Source organism: Lathyrus oleraceus, chromosome 3, assembly GCF_024323335.1.
Source record: "Lathyrus oleraceus cultivar Zhongwan6 chromosome 3, CAAS_Psat_ZW6_1.0, whole genome shotgun sequence".
NCBI lineage: Eukaryota > Viridiplantae > Streptophyta > Magnoliopsida > Fabales > Fabaceae > Lathyrus > Lathyrus oleraceus.
The window spans coordinates 88,679,944-88,706,051 of record NC_066581.1 but is presented as its reverse complement, the minus strand read 5'-3'; the positions used below and the strand labels follow the sequence as shown (position 1 = coordinate 88,706,051).

General features: G+C 33.2%; 2 protein-coding genes across 3 annotated transcripts; both read left to right on the top strand.

The window, feature by feature from the left end:
- The first annotated feature begins 295 nt into the window (after positions 1-295).
- LOC127125513 (uncharacterized) lies at positions 296-3,880 on the top strand. 2 transcript variants are annotated; one of them, XM_051054308.1, is made up of 11 exons: positions 296-514; positions 939-1,093; positions 1,191-1,306; positions 1,387-1,495; positions 1,614-1,653; positions 1,735-1,824; positions 1,937-2,036; positions 2,136-2,275; positions 2,388-2,490; positions 2,579-3,303; positions 3,406-3,880. In XM_051054308.1, exons 2-11 carry the CDS (start codon positions 949-951, stop codon positions 3,716-3,718), a joined length of 1,881 nt encoding a protein of 626 aa, XP_050910265.1. In that variant the 5' UTR covers positions 296-514; positions 939-948; the 3' UTR covers positions 3,719-3,880. The 2 variants fall into 2 exon arrangements, with proteins under 2 accessions (XP_050910265.1, XP_050910266.1); XM_051054309.1 differs by lacking the exon at positions 296-514 and adding an exon at positions 749-835.
- An 11,298-nt stretch (positions 3,881-15,178) lies between these two features.
- LOC127125512 (ribosome biogenesis protein NSA1) lies at positions 15,179-20,007 on the top strand. Its single transcript, XM_051054307.1, is given in 13 exon segments — positions 15,179-15,432; positions 15,500-15,612; positions 15,726-15,755; positions 15,853-15,986; positions 16,612-16,791; positions 17,055-17,118; positions 17,249-17,356; positions 18,020-18,173; positions 18,629-18,718; positions 18,997-19,052; positions 19,236-19,293; positions 19,476-19,621; positions 19,623-20,007. Coding segments are annotated over 13 exon segments (1,359 nt in total). The 5' UTR covers positions 15,179-15,350; the 3' UTR covers positions 19,767-20,007.
- Positions 20,008-26,108: the final 6,101 nt, after the last annotated feature.

Genomic DNA, 26,108 nt, shown 5'->3' with positions numbered 1-26,108 from the left:
AAATGAAAAAACACATGTACATACAATCTTCATGAGCATGTCTAAATTGAGAAAAAAACATAGACATACTCTCTACTCTCCTCTGCCAACTTAACCTTACTGTTTTTTCTTCTTTTTCTAACTACCAAAACTTACCCTTTTATCATCATTCATATCACATGAATCAGTACATTACATTATATCACCCACATCCATCATTCACACACACATTTATAGTAGCTATTATATCTATCTCTATTATTATGTACTAATCTGTTATGCATGGTCCCACTATATTTATAGCTTTGACTCTCTGCACTTCAAGGCTCACACGTATAATATCACTTTATTTCATCTTCCCAAAATCACTTATTTATTTAACTTAAAAAATAATTTAAAATTTAGTTTTGATGTTTCCAATATTGATCATTCCGCATTTGTGCTCTCACATCATGTGACTTTGTCTCCTCTTTTCAAGATCTCATTTCTCCTTCTTCACTTCCTGCATATTCCTCTTCAAAATCTTCATATTCATGTAAGTGTTCTTTTCATGAAAATCCTATATATATATAGTATATTATTGTAACTAACTACTAACGCTTCTGTTAAACACTGACACGTGTCATATATCAAGATTAGATATAATATATTATATATATTATATGAGTTTGGTTTCATTAAATTATATGTGTTGTAATTAGGTATGCTTCTCTGTCAATTTCTGTTAACTAGTTGGTAGCTGAAAATTTAATTTTCAATTTTTATTAAGTGTAACAGATGAAGTAGTTCAGATTCACTGTTTCAAAATTGATGGTGGCAATAGAAACCTTATTGTGGCCAATTAAGTTTCTGACAAGTACTTTTTTTTTCTTTAATTAATTGAAAAGTATGATATAAATGGTTGTTTCTTTTAAAACTGATTTTTTCTGATGGAAGTGCTTTCTTGTTTGGTTTTTTAGAGATACAAAGATGGAGAAAAGGAAAAATATTGTGCAGTATAGAGAGAGATTGGACAAGACTCTTACCTCATTTGATCTTACAAATGATCAGAAACTTAAATCGCTTGTCGAAAGTCAATTTCGTAGTTCTTCGCTTTCGGAGACCGAATTGGAAGGTAGTTAAGTTAAATTGTAGCACTCTGATGTTTTTCTTTGAGCTTAGTTGAATTGTTGATCAATTTAGGTGATTCAGTTTATCGCGTTCTTTTGCAGGTTATGCGGAGAAGCTGGAAGTTAAGACTGCTGAGTTGTCGAATTTTCTTGATATGATGAGAAGTGCTTCTGCAGATGAAAATGGAGGATCTAGTACATCAGGCACTGATTGGAAAGTAGGCTATCTAGTACTAGTAGCACTCTCTCTAGTTGTGGCTATGTTATGTTTTGGTTATAACTTTTTTTCTTTCGACAGTTGAAACAGGATAACGAGGAATTCCGCGTTATGTACCGTGTAGGACCAGAGGGAACTCCTTATCATACATTGCTGGTTGAAGGCTATGTAGATGGACCTGTTGATGTTTGTGAGTTGCATAAATCAGTCAAAACATTTAGTGTCGTCGTTTTAATTTCAACGGAAAAGATCGTGTTATAGAGTTCGACGTGTGAAATTTTAATGATTTATTTTGTTTATTACTACAGCTCTATGCCTCTCATGGGAAACAGCACTTTATAAGAAATGGTGAGATTCATCTTGCAGATTAAGTGATTTCAATTTTCTGCATATTTGTCTCAAATCATAATTTTCAATGATACTTCTTAGGTGGCCTCAGTTTACGATTCCGACTTTCAAAGTAATTGCATCTGATTGTTTGCAGAAGGTCCAAACTTGCGAACAAATTGCGCTAGTAAGGTTTGTCTTGCGAGCATCAATCGAAGAACATAACATTTTTTAATGTCACTTACCATGTTAAAAAAACCTTCACTTTTGAATGCTTATTATATTGCTCTATTTTGTAAGAAAGGATGAAGCCCCCATGGCCACTGTCGACAAGGGAGGCTATAGCTCATTATTATCTCTTTGAGTACTTCCAAGATGACTTAATAGTTGTCCTTTTGAAATCGGTACTCACCTCGATACTTGTTTCTTTTTTTATGGAAAGCTAACTCTGAACTATATATAATCTTTATGATTTGAGAAATTTGTGCTCGATTTTCTTTCAGGTCACGGAGTCAGAGAGAACTAACGAGACTATTGATGGTTTCAACAATGACGTGATTCCAGAAGCGAATGGTGTTGTGAGGATTGATTTGGTGGGAGGTTATGTTTTACAAAAAGTGACTTCTGAACGAAGTTATTTTCGGTGAGTTTTAAGTGAGTACTCAAAAATTAGTAGTAGTAGCTTGAAAGGGTTTCATATTTTTTGTTCATCAGTAATAGATTGTTTTGATCATAGATTTTGCCGATTTTTGTAGAACAATAGCGAATTTGGATATCAAGGTGGATTTTATGCCTCCTTCCCTTGTAAATTTCATTTCAAGGCAACTTATCGGCAGCGGTTTCAGACTTTATCAGAAGGTTGTACAAAACATCGCATTCGCGTTGTTATTTTGTATGTTCTCTTTGATCATCTTCTTAGATTAACCATCCCTTGATATTGTTATAGGCTGTGGCCTCTATGATGAACAATGACAAAGAACTCAGCAAGACCTTAACAGATTCGTTGTATGTTAGAATTCGCGAAGCTCTATATAGTATCCGTGAATCAAATGCTAAGGGCGAGGAGGAACTTATGCAAATTGCAAGCGTTCTTCCCGCGGAAGAACTTATTCAAAGTAAGCAAGATAGCGAAAAAGATATATCCCGAGATAGTTACAATGGTGAGATTTTAGATGCTGGTAGTGAAGAGACGGTAAAAAGTGAGAAGAATATTGACAAAGTACATGAAATTCCGATTGAGGAAGGTGGCTCGTCTTTTGTACTAAAGGGCAATGAGAGTTGTGAGATTGTCGCCGCAGATAGTGAAGAGATTGTTGTAGAAGCAAATATTGAAGAGACTGTACAAATCGAAAACAATACGAATAAAGAACATAGCATTTCAGTTGAGTATGATGACACAAGAAGTGTACAGAAAAGAAAGAGCAATGTATATATCAATTCAAATGTAAAACAGGCTTTAGAAACATTAGAAAGGGCGATTTCAGCTGTTCGGAAGTACGGATTTCACTCGCGCAGATTCTCTTTTACCTTTGCTAATGAAGCGGCCGCCAGCAAAGAAAAGGGTGATGAAGTGGATCAATATTCTGCAAAACTTTTTCAACCATCTGCGAAAAATGATATTGGTATACCACGCGAAAGCTCAGATGACCTCTATGAAATCCAAAACATCAGGTGAGTCGAACTTTACTTCATAAAACCAACAAAACCGACTTGTAAGGTTAGAAAGTAGTTTATTATTTGATTGACACTCTTATTTACTTTCGGTTCGTTCAGGCACACCGGAACAGATCCTAACTTAAAGGAAGTAAACTATAACAAAGTAGTACTGGCTTTACCGAATCAAAGTCTCTTGAGACCGATTGAAGCGAGTCAGGTTGATTCATATTCTTTGAAAACTGAGACAACGCTGGACCAGATTTTATGCGATAGCAAGGAATATACAGAACCAGATATGTCTTCGGGCGATCCAATAAAATCAAGCAGGCAGAACAAAATAAATAACCTTGTAACGCAAGGTATCTCTTCAGATGTACCGAAACAGTTAAACAAGAGGAAAAATTATAGATACTGTTGTTTTTTGCATTAGCACTGAAAAAAATTGGATGCTTAAGAAGTTTCTGGCTAACTTTCAACCCAAGAAAGGTTCAGCAGTTTATACATCCGTGATATAATAATCATATATGTATGTTGGATTAGTGTTGTTAATTTTTTGTTGTTGTTTTAACTAACTATTTGGTTAGCAGTAAAATTTATTAATTTTTTTACTTAAATAATATCATGTCATTTCTTTCATAACAATTGAAGAGATACAATCACGAATATTACGAAAAGTATTACAAGATAGACGCTCGTGCAAGAGTAAAATCGCTACCATTAACTGATCGCCTAACAGAAACAACTTGAAAGTTGATATGCAAACTCAACAAAGACCTAAACAAACACACTTTTACTTAAAGAAAATCACAGTTTTGCAGGGACTTCCATTAACCACAGTTTTGCCATTCTCCTTCTACCTTTCACTCCTCATAGTCAAGTCAAACACAAATGAAGCAAGAATGCCTGACACGACGTAGACAAAGACATGTTCGCATCATTAAAGTAAAAACATATGACTCTGATACCACTACTTATTGTTAGACTATATTGTGATATCATTTTATTAGGTATTAATGGTATTTCTATTTGTTGCAACAATCAAAATGCTATACCTCTTAAAATTATTCTTATAATCTTGTAATGAACAACTCACATAAACACTCTCCCTCCTTTAAGTTGGTGCAAAGAGGATCTTGAATGTTCATTTTGTTGGAAATTCACCAAAATCTATGGAGTTTCAATCAATCTTAATGAACAAGATTGTTATCACCCACACAATAGCAATGAAAAGAGAAGAACAATGGAGAAAGAAAGAGTGTAAAGAACGATGAAGGAGAAGAAGATTAAGTTCTGCAGAGTTTCTTTCTATCCACAAACTGTGGAAAACTTCTTATTCACTTTACAACTGCAAAATACTGTGAATACAAATGTTATGAATACTTTATTCACCTCATTACAAAAATAAGGGTTACTCCCTCTATTTATAAATTTAGGTTAACTTGGACCTCAAGCCAAAGCCCGAAACTATAAAGGTCCAAAATAGCTAACACTACTAAAATAGGCATAAGTCGAAATCCTGTGTGAAGCAACATATTTCGACACTTCGACACACTAACACAACTCAACACACTAGGTGGTTCGACACTTCCTTACTTTGTCGAGCAACCTGCTTCGACACAAGGAATTACAATTCAACACACCACATAATTCATTGTCTCTAGGTTATCTACATCCATCATAGCTCTTAGTCTTCTGAACACTTCGACCTGCATACCTTCTTTGGTGCATCATCAAACCTCTAAAATTCTTATAGAATTCGATGTCAAGGAAATATGAGATGTCACCCAGATTTGACATTCTGAATTCCTTGTTACGGTCACCTTTGAAGTCTTCGATCTCCTTCTTGCAGCTACCTGTTATCAACAGGTCATCGACATAGAGACATAATATAAGCAATTCACTCTTACTTCTTCTTACATATACTCCATGTTCACTTGTGCACTTCACAAATTCCTTATCCCTTAAAAAGTAATCTATCTTCTTGTTCTAAGCTCTTGGAGCTTGTTTAAGTCCATACAAGACTTTATGCAACCTGTACATCTTTCTTTCTTCGCCATGTTTCACAAATCCAACTGGTTGTGCAACATAAACTTCTTCTTCTAAGGGGTCATTAAGGAATGCACATTTCACATTCATCTAACACAATTGTCAGTTGTTTACGTTTGTTAGACCAACAACCAACCTGATTGTTTCGATCCTAGCAACAGGTGAAAAAACTTCATCGAAGTCGATTCCTTCTTTCTGAAGAAATCCCTTTCGCCATAAGCCTCGCTTTGTGTTGAGTCACTTCTCCTTTGGGATTCAACTTCACCTTGTATACCCACTTCACATCGATTGCCTTCTTGTCTCGGGGAAATTCAACAAGTGACCAAGTGTTGTTAACTTCGATTGACTTTAGGTCTTCATCCATTGCTTTCATCCACTTAGAATCTTTCAATGCCTTAGCTGCATTGACTGGTTCGACATCTACGTAGAAAGCATAGTGTACCAGCTCACCTTCTTTATTGACCACATCATCTGATGTAATCACACATTCTTGCAACCTTGCAGGCATGTGTATTATTCTCTGAGGTCTATTTGGGCATGCTTCACCTCTGACTTCTTACTGTCGAACTTCTCTTTCGAATTCACTAGTTGGGTCATCACAAAAGATTCTCACTAAATCTTTCTTGACATTTTCAGTCCAATCTCACTCCTTAAGCTCATCTATGATCGTGCCCCTGCTGATCACCACTTGTTTATTCATTGGGTCGAGTAACTTGTATCCTCTAGTCGAATGATATCCTATCAGGATCATCTGACTCGACTTGTCATCAAGTTTTCTTCTCAACTGATTTGGATCATATCTATGTGCTATAGATCCAAACACCTTCAAATGACTCAAGCTAGGCTTGACACCAGACCAACATTCTTCTGGTGTAATTCCTTCTAACTTCTTCGTCGGACATCTGTTCAGGATATATATCGCAGTCAACACAATTTCTCCCATAATTCTTTGGGTAGATGATTGCCTTTCAACATACTTCTAACCATATTCATAATGGTTATATTCTTCCTTTCTGTGATTCCATTCTGCTGTGGAGTGTATGATGGCACCACCTCATGAACAATCCCTTCTTTCACACATAATGCATCGAAGTCTTTTAACACATATTCTCCACCACCATCAGTTTTCAAAATCTTCATCTTTCGACCATAGATTTAAACTTGGCAAATACCTCGATCACTTCACTTTTCTTCTGGATCAGGTAAGACCACGGTTTTCGACTGAAATCATTTATGAATGTAACAAAATATTTGTTACCTCCAATCGAATCCACCTGGAGAGGATCACATACATTAGAGTATATGACTTCAAGAATTGCCTTCGACCTGCTTCCTGCATCCTTACTGAAGTTGTTCTTATGTTGCTTTACCTACACACATTCTTCACACACTTCGTTTGGAATGTCAATTTCTGGTAATCCTGAAACCATATTTCTTCTCTTCAAATCTCTAATGTATTTGAAATTGAGATGGCCAAGTCTGTAATTCCATATCCATTCATCTTTGTTGGCTGCTATTGCAAGGAAGTTATACTCCATCACATTTAGTTCAATCTTGAAGGTTCTATTATGAGACATTGTAGCCTTCAAGATCAACCTTCCATTTGAGTCGAGAACTCTCATCATCTTGTCTTCGATCGACACCTTGTAGTTCTTTTGGAATAATTGTCTTATGCTGAGCAAATTGCTCTTTATGCCTGGTATGTACAACACATTTGAAATTACTGACCTCTTACCATCTTTCCTCATAATCAGAACATCACCAACACCTTCAGCTGCTAGAGTGTTGTCATTTGCAAATTTCACCATGTTCTTCATTGAGAGTTTTATATTGAGAAACCAATCTTTTCGTCTAGGCATGTGTGATGAGCATCCCGAGTCCAAGTACCACTGGTCCTTGAATCTCGCCTCATCTCTTGTTGTAACCATCAACAATGTCTATTCTTCTTCATGTTTCGCCAGCTTTGCATAAGTTTCTTGATTCTTCTGCTTTTCTGGACCATCACTAGAATAATGATCATACTTCTGACAATTGTAACACTAAATGTGACTCTTGTCTGACTTTTGACCACCACCTCTTTGGTTGCCTTGATTCCAGGGTTTTCTCTAATTCGACCAGTTTCTTTCTTGCTGATTTCGACCAGTCGAATTGTTGTAGCCTCCTCTGCCTTTGTTTCCATTCCAGCTTCCTTTGCCTTTTCTTTCTTTTACTGATTGAGCCTGCAAATCCATATCACTCTTCGACTTTCCTACAACTCTTTCAACCATTCTTTGTACATGAGATTCAAGCGTCCCCTAAAGCTCTTCCTTTGTCAATTTTTACAAATATTTTGAATCTTCTATGGCTACTACCACATGGTCGAACTTTAGAGATAACGACCTCAAGATCTTTCCAACAACAGATCTTGATGTCAACACTTCTCCACATACCTTGATTTGATTCACCAGTTTCGTAACCTTGGTGATTGTCTTCCATCTAAAGAAATTCATACGTCTCTTTGTGAGTTTGTAACCTCACCTTTTTCACCTTCTTCGCGCCCCCAAATGATTTCTCCAGAATTTCCCATGCTTCTTTCATTGACTCTGCATCACTAATTTTTTCAAAGTTATCTGCATCAAGACATTGATGGATTATAAAGAGAGCTCTATAATCTTTATTCTTCAATTCTTTATGTGCAGTATTTTCTTGATTTGTCGCGTTTTCTGCAAGCGTTGCTACTCATTTCTTCACAAGATCCCGAAGATCTCGATAACATAACATAACCTTTATCTACTTGCACCAATTCTCATAATTGTTGTTCTTGAGAATCAGAAGATTTACTGGAAAATGCCCATTTGGATGATTCGTTGCCACGATGATTTTCTTCCCATGAATCGATTAAACCAGAGCTCTTGAAACCAAATGTTGGAAATCCACCAAAACCTATGGAGAATTTCAATCAATCTTGATGAACAAGATTTTTATCACCCACACAATAAAAATGAAAAGAAAAGAATAATGGAGAAAGAAAGAGTGTAAAGAACGATGAAGGAGAAGAAGAATTAAATTCTGCATAGTTTCTCTCTGTCCACAAACTGTGGAAAACTTCTTATTCACTTTGCACCTGTAAAATACTGTGAACACAAATGTTATGAATACTCTATTCACCTCATTACAAAAATAAGGGTTACTCCCTCTATTTATAAATTTAGGTTAACTTGGACCTCAAGCCAAAGCCCGAAACTATAAAAGCCCAAAATAGCTAACACTACTAAAATAGTCATTAAGTCGAAATCATATGTGAAGCAACATGCTTTGACACTTCGACACACTAACACAACTCAACACACTAGGTGGTTCGACACTTCCTTACTCTGTCGAGCAACCTACTTCGGCACAAGGAATTACAATTCAACATATTTTATCAAGTAAGTTGTAGAAGTTTATGCTACATACAACTTTTGTGAGTATATCTATTAATTGATTTTTTTTTTCTCCAGATTTAACAAACTAAAACTGAATTATCTTTGTCTCTAAATTTTGTTTTATAAAATGTCGATTATGTTGAACTGAATTAAGAAAAATTATGTTAATCTCCCAATTCGAAACAAAACTAATTTCAATTAATAGTCTTCTAATCTAGAATAGTCACAATTCACAAAGACCCTTAGTCATCCAAAAACTCTCCTTCAACATGCAATATCTTTTTTCATATAGCCAAATTCTCTCTAACAAAGGTAAAATAGAATGAGGTTTTTTGTTTCTTATCTTTTCATGTAGGCAAATTCTCTCTGACAAAGGTAAAATGGAATGAGGTTTTTTGTTTCTTATCTTTTCATGTAACCAAATTCTCTCTGACAAAGGTAAAACAGAATGAGGTTTTTTGTTTCTTATCTTTTTATGTAGCCAAATTTTCTCTGACAAAGGTAAAATAGAATGAGGTTTTTTGTTTCTTATTTTTTCATGTAGCTAAATTCTCTTTGACAAAGGTAAAATAGAATGAGGTTTTTTTGTTTCTTATCTTTTCATGTAGCCAAGTTCTTTCTCACAAAGTTACAAGTGAATTTTCTATTGGTAATATCTCTAACCTCTAACATATACATGATTATTCTAGGCATGATAATATAATTCATACATGTGGGTACCCATCTGACCCCACCTCGAATTTGTTGGGGAAAACCCGCTTTAACTGGGTTTGAGTTTGGGTTTGGGTTTTCCCCAATTATAAAATATGGGGACGAATCGGGTTATAGGGATACTATTACCCACACCAAACTCATTCCCGAACCCGCCCCGTTTACTTTATTATGTATTTTATTATTTTAATTTTTATAATTTAGAATATTAAATATGTGGTTAATTTTTTGATATTTTGATTTGTATATATTATTTAAATATTCAAAATGTATACATGGATTTTTTTGAGATTTTATTATTTTATTATTTGTAATGTAATTTGATTTTGAATAAATAAATATTTTTATTAAAAAAATTGATTTTATTAATAGTGGCGGAGCGGGGATACCCGAACCCAATCCGAATTTGTTTGGGATGAGTTTAAATTTTAACTCTTCATCCCCGATGGGAATTGGGGCGGGGAATGAGAATTATTTTGAGTTTCGGATTTAGATTTGGAAGATGTAAAAACCGTCTTCGAGCCGTCCCGTTGTCGTGTCTAGATTATTCTATGTGAAAACCAAACTTTTTCCCGTCAAAGATTTCAAGTACCGCATCGAATTATTACATCTATGTAATCTTTACACGGGTTGTGCATAAATCGATTCACTAAACTTATCACATTTTTAAAATATTCTTTAAAATATTATAGGCTTTTATAAATTAAAAATCTAATTTTATATTTAATAATAAAGATATTTAAAATAAGTTAAAATCTTTATATTTAGTAACAAAAATATTTAGAATATAGTTAAAATTGTATAATTTAATAAAAAATATTTTAAAAATAATTTTTTATAAAAATTTATTCAAAAAAAGCTTTAAATTTAAGTGATTTTTGAAAATTTTAATAATAAAAAACTTATAGATACAATATCTAAAATAATTTTTTAAAAAGAACTATTTAAATTATTTTTTATTTAACTTTTTTTAAAAACAAAATTCTATAATATTTTAAAAATGATTTTAAAAAATTAAAATAAATTGGCGCTTAATTTATGGAGAAAATGAGATATACATTTAACGTAATGTATTCTGCCACATTAGACTGTAATTTTTAAGTTAATTATACGATATGGTAGATTGATGAATTTCTATTGAGTGACAGTGTAAAATTATTTTACAGGTTAATAGGTATTTATCCCCCTGCCATTTAGGAGTCTTCTGGTTTTTCCTCCTATAATTTTTTTTAATTACAACCTTGCCACATGAAGATTCCCCTAACTTAAACCTTTTAATGGTCAGATTCACTCGAGGAGCTGATATGGCAAGTGTGTATTGACGGAATCTAAAAATTCATTGCCACATGTACTAAATGTTTGACACATCACGTTACCACTCACAATTGAGAATTTTACCCTTGCTTTTCGTCCTGCACATTTGTTCTAAATTAGAAGACGCCATTGAAGTGTTGAAGAGCTTGTAGTGAAAACGACATTGAAGAGGTGACAATAGGGTTTGTGTTCTGGAAACGAAGCTTCATTCGCAGGTAAATTTTCACAGTTGTGTTTCTCATGTCTGTAGTTGATCATGTTCAGTGTGGTTTTCCATCATGGTGGAGAGTTTGTTAGGGAGGAAATAATGTTTTACATGGGTGGGGTTCAAAGCACTGTTCAGAACAAAATATTAAAAAATGGGATTTATCTGAGGTCATGAATATCGTTCTTGACTGGGGTTATGAAAGAAAAAGGTTTAGGGTATGAAGCAAACTTGAATGTATAAATTATTGTTATTTTGAAATTAACAAGGACCATCGTGTTATTGATGTTTCTACTTATGTTGTTGGAAACTCCGTTGAAGGCAATTTGTATGTTGAATACAATGTGAAGGACATCAAGGTCAAAGTGGTTAAGCCTCAATGCATTAACGTTACTGTTAGGAATGAATCAAGTGATGAAGATGCGGATGAAAGTGATGATGATGCAATGGAAGTTAGATTTGATGATAATGAAGAGGATATGGCAACTGCATTGAATGATGGATTTGAGATTGTTGAAGTCGACATGCCCAAAGATGGTTCAAATAGATGCTTCTAAAGAAAAAAATCATAAACCCAAGGATGGTGGAGAAGACCAATATGTGAGTGATGAATTAGGTAGCTCAGACCCAAATGCTTCTGAAGATGAGAAGTTACCTAAATATGAAAAGTTTATGAAGAAACAACTTGGGAAATACTATGAATTCAAGTTGGGTATGGAATTTAATTCATTGGTTTATTTCAAAGATTCCATAATTGAATGGTCGTATTAAATGGAAGGAAAATTACATTTGTCAAGAATGAAAGTAACATGGTAAGGGTAGAATGTAAGGGCAAATGTTTTTTTTTGCTCTATGCTCTAAAGTTGGCGGGTCTTAAACTTTTCAGATAAAAACATGGGTGAAAACCCACACTTGTGCTAGGGTTTTGAACATTAGAAGTGCCAAATCCAAGTGGGTTGCAAAAGATATGTTTAATAAGATGCAAACATGTGAGAAGGTTATAATTGCTGACATCATGCAAGATATGAGGAAGAATTACTCAGTTGGGATAACACCAGGTAGGGCATGGAAGGCAAAGAAAATAGTTGATGAAGATTCTACTAAACAATATGCCATCATTTGGAGGTATGTAGCTGAGCTAAAAAAAGTTTGTGCATGGAATACTACAAAGATTAATATGGACAAATCCAATCCTTCAATTCAACCTAGGTTTGGTTCTTTCTACTTTTGCTTTTATGGCTGCAAATAGGGTTTCATAAAGGGTTATAAACCATTTGTTGGTGTTGATGATTGTCATTTGAAGACAACATATGATGGACAATTATTAATAGTTATGGGAAGAGACCCAAATGGCCAATACTTTCCATTGACCTTTGGAGTTGTTGAGACAGAACAAAAAAAAGTTGGATATGGTTTTTACAACTGCTAATGAAGGACATAAGGCAAGAAAGAATATATGTCTTCATATCTGACCAACATAAGGTATGGATTTTATTTGTTAGTATATTTTAACTCATATGGTGCTAGTGTGATTTAACTTATGCAGTTTAATAATTACAGGGATTGGTAAGTGTGTTTGAAAGGACAAAACATAGGTTATGCTTGAGACACCTTTACGCTAACTTCAAAAATAAATTTGGTGGAGGTACTTTAATAAGATATTTGATGATGGGTGCATCCAAAGCCACAAATTACCAAGGATGGCATGAAAAAATGCAAGAACTGAAGATGCTTGACACAAATGCATGGGAATGGCCGATGAAAGTTCCAACTAAGACTTGGTGTAAGCATGCTTTCAACTTTTATACTAAGTGTGATGTATTAATGAACAATATTTCTGAATCATTTAATGCCACAATATTGGTTGCAAGGGATAAACCTATTCTAACCATGTGTGAATAAATTAAAAGCTACCTAATGAATAGAATGTCAAACTGTACAAAAATGTTGGATAGATGGGAACATAAGATTATGCCAATACCTAGGAAGAGGCTAGATAAAAGGGTTTATACAAGCGGACAATGGACCCCAACATGGTCTATGAATGATGAGTGGGAGGTAAAACATGTCTACAACACTCAATAATTTGTTGTTGATCTAGGCAAGAGAACTTGCACGCGTGGGTTTTGGGATTTGGTGGGTATTCCTTGCAAACATGCTTGTGCAACATTAACTTAGAGACAACAAAAACCAAAGGACTTTGTAGATGAATGTTATTCAAGGAAAATATATGCCATTTGTTATAGTTTTGCTATAAGTCCTGTAAATGGAATAGACATGTGGTCTAAAGTTGATGCATATGAGTTACACCCTCATTTGTATAAGAAAGGACACGTGAGACCAACAAAAATTAGGCTTAGGGAGTTAGGTGAAGGTGGATCAAGAATGAGGAGAGTTGGTGTGACTTATAGATGCACCAAATGCGACAAAATGGTCCATAACTCAAGAAGATGCAAGGAAACTGTTCAGAATCCAGAGACTTTGAAAAGAAAGGTAAGAATTCCTTATTGTCATGTACTTAATTTTCTTGTGTAATTAGTTGATGTTAATATTGTCATAATTGCCATTTGTAGAGAAAGACACCTAAATACTATGCAAAGAAAGCAAAAGTCACTACTGGTGCAGTTGAAGTACCCCTTGCAATAAGTGGAACTGATGGAACAACTGAGGATGGAGATGACACATTAACACAAAAAAACTACTGCCTTGTTATGTTTTGATTAGTATAATGTGTTTAATTAGTATGATAGTTGGTACAATGTGGTTAATTAGTTTTTGTTTAATTATTATGACAATTGCACAACATGTGCTATTATATAATGATATTTTGAATGACTATTATGTCTTATCATGTAATGGTAATTGCACAACACGTGCTATTATGTAATGATATTTTGAAATGCTACTCAAACTGATATTGAAAAGTAATAGCGAAATGCTACTCAAACTGATATTGAGAAGTAATACTGAAATGCTACTCAAACTGATATTGAGAAGTAATACTGCAATTGAATTGGACTTATTTTGAAAACTCATTTTGAGACAAAACAAATATTGAATCAAACTCATATTGAAACAAACTCATCCATTCATTCATTAAAATCTCAAACTGATACATTGGAACAATTACTTCAAATTAAATACAAGTACAACAACATGTACATTGAAATATCAATTTGTAATGAAACAACTACAACATATTGAATACAATGGTAAACAACACTCATGGAATTATCAGTGCAACATTTAACCAATAACTTTAATTCCTTTCATGTTCTAATTCTTCTTAATTTTTTCAAGCTTCTTTGAACAAGATTCCTTGGCATACTCCTTCCCAAACTCCTTTGCGAATTCCTTGCCAAACTCTCTCAGGAAATCAATCATGTCTTCCCCTTAACTGCAATCACCTGTTAAGCTATTGTCAACTGTCTTAATTCTAGATCTCCATTCAATTTCATCAAGTTCATCATCCAAAATAAACAAATCGCAGCTAATCTCCGCCTGAGTTTAAGAACCAAAGGAAACATGAATTTAGGGAAGAACGGAAAATAAGAAACATTGTTACATGATTTTCATACCTTTTGCCCATTCATGCATCTTCAAAATTTCCTCTTCGGATTTTCCAGCGTATTTGAGACCCAAATCTTCATGACCTGATTGCAACCACATATAGGCATTTGTCTTTCATTCGAAGTATCGATTGAGGACGATTTGCTGTATGCCATTTGCAACCCATAATACGCGTGAACGAAGAAGGTAGAAGACAAATTAGGTTACGCGTGAACGAAAAAGGTAGAAGATGAATTACATGAATTAGGGTTGTGAAGAGGATTAGCGTAAAAGATGAATGACATGAATTAGAGTTGTGAAGAGGATTAGTGTAGAAGATGAATTACATGAATTAGGGTCATATGATGTGTCAAACATTTGATACATGTGACAGTGAATTTTTAAATTCAATCAACATCCACTTGCCACATCAGCTGCTCAAATGAATCTGACAAAAAAAAAAAAACTTAAATTAAGAGAATCATCATGTAACAAAACAAAATTGTAGTTTTTTTTTAAAAATTACCTTAGAAAAAAAAACCTTAAATGGCGGGATAAATCACCTATTAATCCTTATTTTACTAGTAACATACCAATTAAACTCTAATTTATGATAAAATAGAAGTTTAATATCTTGACAACAGCATATGCACTTTCTCTATTACCGCAGTTTAATTATTATTATTTATTTTGATAACAAAAAGAAGGAGAAGAAAGAGAGTATAGATTTTGTTGGTGGCGGACTGGCGGTAACCTAAACAAGACTGCTATAGACCAGTGCAGCGCCGTCGTAATTTCTTCTTCCAACTCACTCCCTCCGCCGCTGTCTCTAAATGCCTCGCGCCACCACTCTCGAGTGCCCTGGTTGCCCTCCCCTCCGTGCTTTAACCTTTGACACACTCGGTCTCATCAAAGGTACTTTCTCTATTTTATACTCTATGTCTTTATTTAATACTTATTCTTTTATGCTTTCTGTTGTTAGTTCTCGAATCCCGTGAAAATCAAGGAGGTCCCAAGGTCGTAGAGCGATGGGGTGACCCTGATGCTTCCAACTCTGTTAACGCTGTTTCAATCATTGACCGCAAATCCAACCCGGTAACGTTTTGCTCTTAGGGATTGCACTTTTCATGATTCTCTAATACTAATTTCTGCAATGGATTTAGATTAGAGTTCTTATAATTTTTTTCAATGTTTTTCTGTTATTGCAGTTATTAGCTGTAGCAAGGAAAAATGGCAGGGTAAGCTACTTTGCGGTTTTATAGTTGGCTCTGGAACTGGTTTTGTTTTCGATATTTTGTTATTAAAAATAAAGCATTTCACTATAAAAAAATGCAGATTGAGGTTTTGAGTCCTATCACTGGAGTTTCTCAAGCTACAATTTCAAAGGCCAATGATTTAGATCTTCAGTCTGAAGAGAATAATGTTATTGGTTTGCATTTATTTGCAAAACAAAATCTTGAGGATTCCAGGTATTTGAACTGTAGCTTTTCGACAGTTTAAGATCTTTTTTTTCATTCTAATCCTTATTGTATTTTGACTTTTTGATTAATAGAGCAATTACCGCAGTTGAATTTCTCTATGAATAATTGAATTGCTTTGCTCTTTCTTCGTGCAACTGCGTGAATGCAACAGCATATGTACGGGACTTTTGTGTTATTTTTAGGTTGCTTTGTCGGCAGGTCTCATGTCTAATCTGTCTGGACAGTTGTTAGAATATACTAGGGTTATTAGCCCCATTGTTTCTAATTTGGACTTTTTTTCATAGTATTAGTACTGCCCTAATTGCTAGTTTACATAAGAGTATTAGGTTTAGGTATTGTTTTATGTTTTAAGTCTTCCAATCATACATTCAGTGTTACCGGTTTTGTCACTTTCTCTACAACCTGCAAGTTAATAAGTTGTTCTCATGTTTAAAATACTTTAATCTTGCATGTGTGTCCTTGTGCTTGCACTTGTTCTCATGCTTGAGATACCTTAATTACTTGCGTTATACACTTGTGTGTTTGTACTTATATATGTGTGTCTGTTATGTGTTTGTGATTTTGTATTTGTGTACTTCCAACATCATTCAAATGTGTGTTCTTTGTTATTTAGGGCTTATAATTTACTTACATGCACAAGCAAAGGGAATGCAAGCATAAGGTCCATTGAAGTTCCTGAATCCGCGGCAGAATCTTCCAATACTAATTTTTCAAAAACCTGGAATGTATGCAATAGTGGTAATGTTTTGTGTTGCAAGGTGGACGGAAATGAGAAGTTTGCGTTATTTGGAGGGTGAGTTTTTACAGTTTGCATAACATAGAAACTTCAAAGTTATATTTAATCCACATGACTATTGAACCGTTTGAATAATTGCATTTTGAGGTGAAAATCACACAAGCATATTGCAAGTTATGACCGATATATACAGCATACAAATAAACACCCTTTACCATAAACCTTTGAGAATCTAAACAAGGCATCACCTTATAGCTTTAGTTATTATCATCTATACATATGTTTACCTGACCTAAGAAATAATGAACAATTGTTTGTAGGAAAGGAGTTGAAGTCAATATTTGGGATCTTGATAACTACACAAAGATCTGGAATGCGAAATCTGTGAGCCATGACTTCTACCCCCTTCACTTCATATTTTTTTATTAACCATTAATTTCTCCCCAATTTATCTTTTGCTAGAACAAAGTTGTTTTTACTAAGCTCGATATTACCATTCTTTTAACCTATGCAGCCTCCTAAAAACAGCCTTGGTATATTTACACCTACTTGGTTCACATCTGTTTCATATCTAAGTAAAGATGACCATCGGAAATTTGTTGCTGGCACCAATAACCATCAGGTAATTTTAATCAGTGAATTCTTCTTAAATTCTATTCTATACTAAATGAAGGAAAAGATCTTTGATGTGTGATAATACAAAACACTCCTCTTTTATGTTGGTATCCTTCAACAAGATGTGTTAGAGGGTGTGGTAGTTCTAGTGTAGAGACTCTTGAGAAGGATTATAATCACTCATTCTGGAATTGCTGAGAAAAACTATATGATTTATCAAGAGGGAAAGGAAACATATTTCCATAGTATATCCACAAATTATAATTAAGTATTAATACTTAATTTTGACAATCATGTAAGAATAATTTATTGTCATGAACTATAGTGAATCTGTTCTGTAAAGGATTTCAATACAGTTAAGTTTATGAATGAGCATGACTGATTTTCTTAATGGGATAAGGTCTGGCCTAATTGAATTAGAAAGTAGTTTTTTATTCACATTTTCGCCAAGAGTCCCAAACATATTCTTTTCAAATCAACTATTTGTTGCTAGCATGACTAGAAAATTATCTCATTATTAACCTTTTAAACAGAGTAATATAGGTTGACCATAAAGTTGCATGAGATCCATTTTATCAAAAAAGATGAAGATAATAAGCATAATATGTTTCAAGCTGTGGATATGCTGTCTAGTTACTCTTCCATTTACAAATGTTGGTCCTTTGAACAGGTTCGCCTATATGACATATCTGCTCAGAGGAGACCTGTTCTCTCTTTTGATTTTCGTGAGACACCAATTAAAGCGCTGGCTGAGGATATAGATGGCAACACAATCTATTTAGGGAATGGGTCGGGTGACATGGCTTCTGTTGATATACGTACAGGTATCCCCCAAAATTTTGGAAATGTTTCATAATTTAGGAAGTGATTACAACACTGTTTAACTTTTTATATTATTCAGCATACTGTATTACTCTGATATTCTTCATTTTCCTTTTTTGACCAATAACTTTGGACTATTTTCTGCTTATTTATTACATTAATTATATAAAATCTTATTTTAGACAATGTTATAAATTAGCTTTTATTTGGCAACAGAAGTTAGATATGGCTTAGTTCCCTCAAAATACAAATATTTGTGTATTTATAGTAAAGATGACCCCTTGTGGCTTTTTTTTTGATGTTTTCCTACTATTTAGATAATAGATTGTTAATTGGTTTAATTGCATTTTGCTATAGCTTCTAATTATTGTGAACTTTATTTATTTCATTTGTTTCTATTGTCTCTGAGTTGACCTTTTTGAATGACTTTGTTTTGATCTTATTTTAATAAATACAGGAAAAATGCTAGGATGTTTTACCGGAAAATGCTCTGGAAGCATCAGATCCATTGTCAGGCACCCCGAGCTACCTGTGGTAGCTTCATGTGGTGAGCATTAGTCTGTCTTTTGACTCTTTTCCCTCGTGTGATGCTAATCTTTTAAGTTATACAGAGAGTTCTCTGATGAAGTTTTGATCACAACTTTAAATAGTTCTTTGGAAATGATTTATTGTTTATCTGAAGCCAAATTATAATCTTGAATTACCATACCTACCCTGAGCATGATTTCTCCTATAGCTCATAAAATAGTATAGGACATGGCTCACTTTATTTTTTCTAGATAAAATAATGTCATTTCTTAATCTGATAAATATATATTTTTCTAGGACTGGACGGTTATTTACGACTTTGGGATACGAAGACAAGACAGCTTCTTTCTTCTGTAGGTTTCATATTCTTTTAATTTCTCCCTTTCAGTATGCTATATAGTTCATGTTGTTGCGATTCATATGACACTGCTAACTTAAAGAAATTATGATATTTGACCATTCTAACCTATCGGGCGTATTTGAAAATCAGATAACGAAATAACCTATGAGCTAAAGCCCATTAACTTGTGTTGCAGGTTTTCCTAAAGCAGCATATACTGCATGTTCTTTTTGACTCTAATTTCATTGTTGAAGGTTGGTATTTTTCTTATTCCTTAAATGTAGTATTTTTTAAATCAAGATTCTCAATTATGAAAAGTAAGAAAAATAAGGGATTGATGATCAGTGTTATCTTGATGAACAATCAAACAACACAAGTTTGGTTATTAAAATCCAGTACATCTATTTATTCTGCACCTCTAATTTTATTTACTCAGATATTCCTAAAGAGAATTCGCTACCAAGCAAAGAACAAACTGTGAAAGAGATCACAGATGGGGAGGAAATTGAAGCAACACCTTTGAAAAGAAAAAAATCTTCTAGAAATAAAGAAAATGTGATAGATGGTAGTGAAAAAAAGAAGAGAGCTAAGGACAGTGAAGAACACAAAAAATCCAAAGGAAGCAAGTCGGCGTCCAAGAAAAGAAATAAGAGCTCGAAAAGTGAAATTCAAGTTGAAGGGTTGTGATTTAGATGGATTGAATACTAGGCATACGCCGAGGTATTGAAACTAATATTGAAATGCGTAGTGACGAAGGCGGTAAATGTTCGAGTAGGAGTTTGTGTTTGGCAATTGGATGAGCTTGGAGGGGTTACGTTGTGAGCAAGTTACTAGGCTGGTTAGATTTGATCAATTTTGTGGAACAAGTTAAGAAAATCTAAATGTGAAAATTTATTATTGTAAAAACAATATTTTGACTTCTACCAAGTTGAATGTACGATTTTGAAGACAGATGCTTTTACATTGAATTCCTTAACATGTGCTTTTTGAAAGCATAAGTTAGTATTTTCTTTTAACTTTAAAGTTGTTTAAAATGTTCAATATTTTGCTTTGCAACTGTTGGCTTGTGGAAGAATTTCAGCTCATATTTTAAATCTTTGATGTATACCCCCATCTACTTCAATATTTCAATATTTTGCTTTGCAACTGTTGGCTTCGGGAAGAATTTCAGCTCATATTTTAAATCTTTGATGTATACCCCCATCCACCTATGGGCACCCCTTGTTTAGTTAGTTTTTTCCTCACATGCGAGTGAATATCAATCATGTTTATATAAATTACGCGAATGTTTTAATGTACCATATATATTACTTAGACATCACGTAAAAATACTAAAATATTTTTTGATTTTGGAGATGCATCTTCGGAAGATATTGAAGTTTAAATTGTGACAGAACCATTCCCCTTCCTTATTTCTAAAAAAATACAAAGTTCGCTCAAACTCTCACCGTGCTTTCCATCAACCAACTCCAAAACTCCAAAATCAAATAACCAAGCTCAGACGTTCTTCGATCAATATCAAGTGCATCAGAGACATAATCCAATTGTAAAATAAACTCTAAATTTGTAAGTTTTTTGATGTTTTGAAAAGTTTTAGTTTTTATGTAAATGAGTAAAAACTGATGATTATAGTAAAAAATGAGTAGAAATTACATGAATGATAGTTTACACATTCTGTAAAATATGTTTGTTGGCTGAAAATGATGATCAAACCATTATTTTTGGGATTTGCATGTCTGCATTGCCGCCATTGATGGACCTGAAGAGTTATGCAAAAAATTCCGGAGATGCATCTCCGAAAATTTTCAAGGTTTAAGTTTTCCAATAACTGGAGACGCATCTTCAAAAATTAGCAGTATGTTTTTTTTGTTTGTTTTTCCTGTAGTGTTGCTTGCTTGGACTAATTATCTGGTTTACTTACATACATTATGACTATAGATACGATAGACTAAGGGAAAAGAGGATTGCGTAACATGCATAAGTGTAGTAGGACAAATGTCAGGTTTCAGAGGTTCCTAATCACTCTGGCCATGTAGAAACATCTACTTTTGGGGCTCATGCTTCTCATCATGCTTTTCCACCTTCTTCTTTCTGTAAGAGATAAGTTTCACCTACCAACGTATCACTCCTTCCATCCTCCTGCATGCGCTAGGTTTCACCTATTCAGGCGTTAGAGGTACCAGAGGCACCAACGTCACCTCCGACAGATGATGCTTATGAGTTAGTGCTACCTCTGACTGCTGACGCTATTGAGCCATAACTACCTTTGGATGGTGAGGTTTCTCAGGATGATGAGCCAGAGCCATCTCAGCCATTTAGAGGAGACCCTATAAAGTTGTCATTACTGTCTTTGTACCCAAATCATACTGCCAGACATATTTGAAACAGGGAGGTAACATTAGTTGGATTCATTCTTTTTAATTTACGTTTATTATTATACTACACATTTCTGACATTGATTTATTTTTCTGTAGGACCGTAATCCGCTGAAGTTTATTAACCACATGCGGAAGATTACTAGCTTGCTTCAGCCGAATGAGGATTGGTTTCAGGCTGCTTTATTCCTATCTGAGATGAAGGACTTGTGCATGACCGATTATATTACGTTCAACCACAAAATGCTTAATGCATTTGTGGAGAGATGACACACTGAGACCTCGTAATTCCATCTTCCGCTTGGTGAGATATCTATCACACTCGATGATGTGTCGTGTTTGCTGCATCTTCCGATAAGGGGGAAACTTCTAGATCATTGGAGGATTATAAAAAACGAGGCACTGAAGTATATTGTAGACTATATAGGAGTTGACCTAGATGATGCATTGATGGAGATGGAGAGAAACAAAGGAGCTCATGTTAGGTATGAATTTTTGAAAAAGGTATATACAAATGAGTTCCAGAAACCAGAATTTGCTATAGGTGATGACGAGCAGGTGAAACTCCATTGAGCATATGCTATAAGAGTATACCTGCTATATTTGGTTGGCACTACGATTTTTGTGGAAAAGAGTGTCACTTATACAATATCGTTTACTTACAGTACTTTGAGAATTTCGAGCGGGCCCATGAGTACAACTGGGAGCCGCTTGTTTGATCTACTTGTACTCAAAGTTATCAGAGGGATGTAAGTGAAAGAAGAAGTATGTCACAGACAACATCACACCATTGGCGATAATATTTATTGGTCTTTTAATATTTTTGTGTCATTTTCATTTTATATTTACAAAGCCATTACTGATTATTCGTGTGTTTCAAACTTTTCAGGCTTGGATCCTCCAGCATTTCCCGCGCATCTCTGGTTGGGCGGGTGTACCGACTTACACCGAGGATATGCCACGTGCTACTGCATTTTTCCCGCTCAGAGGGAACCAGGCGATAGAGCTATTCAAAGTGTATCTTGATCGCTTAGTTGCCGAGGACATGCACTTCAACAACTATGTCGATCACCGTGAGACACAACCATTTGACGATATAGTGTTATACTCGAGATGGTTGGATTGTGGATCATTTTTCACTGTTCCTCATCAGCTCGAGCACGTGAAGCGGTAGTTTGGCTACACTCAGACTGTTCCTAGACACCATGTTGTTTATGCTCCCCCTGCTTTGACACGTAGACAAATGGACGCCATGTTTGATGATTATGAAAGTCATCTGGTACCAGGGTGTCAGCCCAATTATATCGGAAGCCCCGCTCTAATTACAAAAATGGGCCCATTTTTTTTTAAAACATAATTATAATAATAATAAAAAATATATCAAAAATACATTTATATATAAATTAAAAATAAATTTAATTATAATTATTTTGAGTTTTGATCAATCTTGATTTTTGTACGGATTGAGTTTTTATAATAACATTTCTTTCAATTATTGAGTTTTTTAAATAGCATTTTATTTATTTATATTAATATTTATGAAAAAGGAGGGAGGGGGGGGGGGTATTGAAGGACGGGGAGTCCGAGGAGTCAGATGAGACAGAGGAGATGTAGTCTGACATACGTAATAGTGCAATAGTATATAATAGTTGTAATTTGAATTCATTATGGATTGTATTTTATTTTCACTTCATGCTACTTTATTGTGTATTTACTTTATTTATATATGTCATTTTTGGGACCATTTGGAATTATATATGTCATATTTCGCATGTCGATTGTAGTTTAAATCTCGTTACATAACATGGTACATAACGTTTTTAAATATTCATTTGAATAACCATGAAAACATAACATACATTATTCTGATATGTTACGGAGATGCATCTCTGTAAAATAACCGATGATGCATCTCCGAAACAATAAATGTGTAAAATGCCTTACGAGTGGATGAATGATGTATATTTTAAAATATTACGAAGATGCATCTCCAGATCAGTTAACATTTAAATTTTGGATAAAGTGCGTTCGAAGATACATTTCTAGAATTTAAGGGGCATATTGAGTTTTTCAAATGATATTTTTTCATCTCATAGAGTGGAATAAGAAATTCTCTAAACTAGAGGGTTATTTCTCTCACTCTAAGGATCATTCAACTTTTTGAAAATCAAAATTGTCTAAAAATTTTGAAAATGTATTTTTAGATGTCTTAAATACATCGAATTCATGCAGGAATATTATTGATAAGCTATGCATTAAACTTCATTTTGTTTTCATATTAATGATAACCTATGCATTTTATTGAATATTATACTTAACTTGGTGAGGTAACACATTCTTACAAAAAACCTTTAATTAATAAGTGCATCCAACTTGACACTTTGTAAGCACAAAATATATCTAGAATATTGGAAATAAGGGACGGAGTTAGAAATATTGACATTTTGAGATAAATATATTTTAATTATATTATTATATAATTAATATATTTTTAATATTATTAAAAATCTGTATTTCTATTTATATAATCAAAATTTTATCTAATACTTTATATCTTGTATTGTTATTTAATGTTTAATATTTATATTATTAGATATTTGATTTTTCATAAATTTATTATTGAAAAACCATTTTTATTTGTCATAATTTTCGTACACAATAAAAATTAATATTTAAAATAAACAAATAATTGATTTTAAAAAATGATTAATTTATAACTATCAACAAAATAAATATATCAATGATTACATAATATATTTATTAATGTTTTTTAATAAATAATTTAGTGGAAAAAACATTTTAAATTGTATATAAACAAAAGTTAAAATATTAAAGTATTATTATTAAATGAGAGAAAAATATTATTAATAACTAAAAAAAAAAAGTAAGGACAAAAACCCCATTGCACTATATTAATATGCAGGCCCGACCCTGCTCAAGTGCAGCATGTGCTGCAACACAGAGCCTCACATTTTAGAAGACCCTAAATTTTGAAAAATTTATTTTTTTATAAATATTAATATAAATAAATAAAATATTATTAAAAAAACTCAATAATTGAAAAAAAATATTATGATAAATACTCAATACATATAAAAACTAAGATTGATCAAAACTCAAAATAATTATAATTAAATTTATTTTTAATTAATACGTAATTGTATTTTTGATATACATTTTTTAATTATTATAATTTTATTTTTTAAAAAATTTGAGCCCATTTTTAAATTTAGAACGGGATCTCTGATATGATTGGGCCGACCTTGTTAATATGTGTCTCCGTCCCTATTGAAAATATCTATTATATAAGAAAAATAAGTGTTCTAAAAATACCGTTTCTGCCCGTCTTAATTTGCTCCACGTCCAAAAATTGAGGGTTTTTATGGTCTAATATTTTCTTTTTCCAACTAAATACGTTCATTTGGTTTCTATTCTACCTCTGGTTATCAAATTTTATTAATAAAAGCCTTCTACACTTTTCTATCAAAGCTTTACATTTCCAATGTTTCCAATAGTTGGATTCATGATGGTTCTTTCTCCACTTCCCCATGGTTGAAATAGCTTTTTCATATCTTAAAATCGTTTTTTTTTTCTAAATCAGATAATCTTCTCACAAATGCTGAAATCACCATCTTCCATAATCTAAATCAATTTTGCATATCTTCCATCATTCAGTTCTGTATATCTTCCATCATTAAGTTCTTTGCATCTTCATCTGTTATCACCAACTATCTAAAGATTTTTTTTCTCAACCATGTAATAATAAATTTCATACACATATTTCAAATTTTACATTTACCCTTTTTTTTTTATGTTTCTGAAACCCCAATATTTTTATTTGTACTCTTAACTTATCTTAGATCTGCAGGATCACCATACTTTCCAGAATGTCTTACTTTTACCTTAATCATTTGATTGTCTTTTTACATAATATATTTATTAATATTTTTTTTTTATAAATAATTTAGTAGTTTTTTTTTTAAATTGTATCTAAACAAAAGTTAAAATATTATATAAGAAAAACAAGTGTTCTAAAAATACCGTTTCTGCCCGTCTTAATTTGCTCCACATCCAAAAATTGAGGGTTTTTATGGTCTAATATTTTCTTTTTCCAACTAAATACGTTCATTTGGTTTCTATTCTACCTTTGGTTATCAAATTTTATTAATAAAAGTCTTCTACACTTTTCTATCAAAGCTTTACATTTCCAATGTTTCCAATAGTTGGATTCATGATGGTTCTTTCTCCACTTCCCCATGGTTGAAATAGCTTTTTCATATCTTAAAATGGTTTTTTTTTTCTAAATCAGATAATCTTCTCACAAATGCTGAAATCACCATCTTCCATAATCTAAATCAATTTTGCATATCTTCCATCATTCAGTTCTGTATATTTTCCATCATTAAGTTCTTTGCATCTTCATCTGTTATCACCAACTATCTAAAGATTTTTTTTTCTCAACCATGTAATAATAAATTTCATACACATATTTCAAATTTTACATTTATCCCCTTTTTTTTTATGTTTCTGAAACACTAATATTTTTATTTATACTCTTAACTTATCTTAGATCTGCAGGATCACCATGCTTTCCAGAATGTCTTACTTTTACCTTAATCATTTGATTGTCTTTTTACATAATATATTTATTAATATTTTTTTTATAAATAATTTAGTAGATTTTTTTTTTAAAT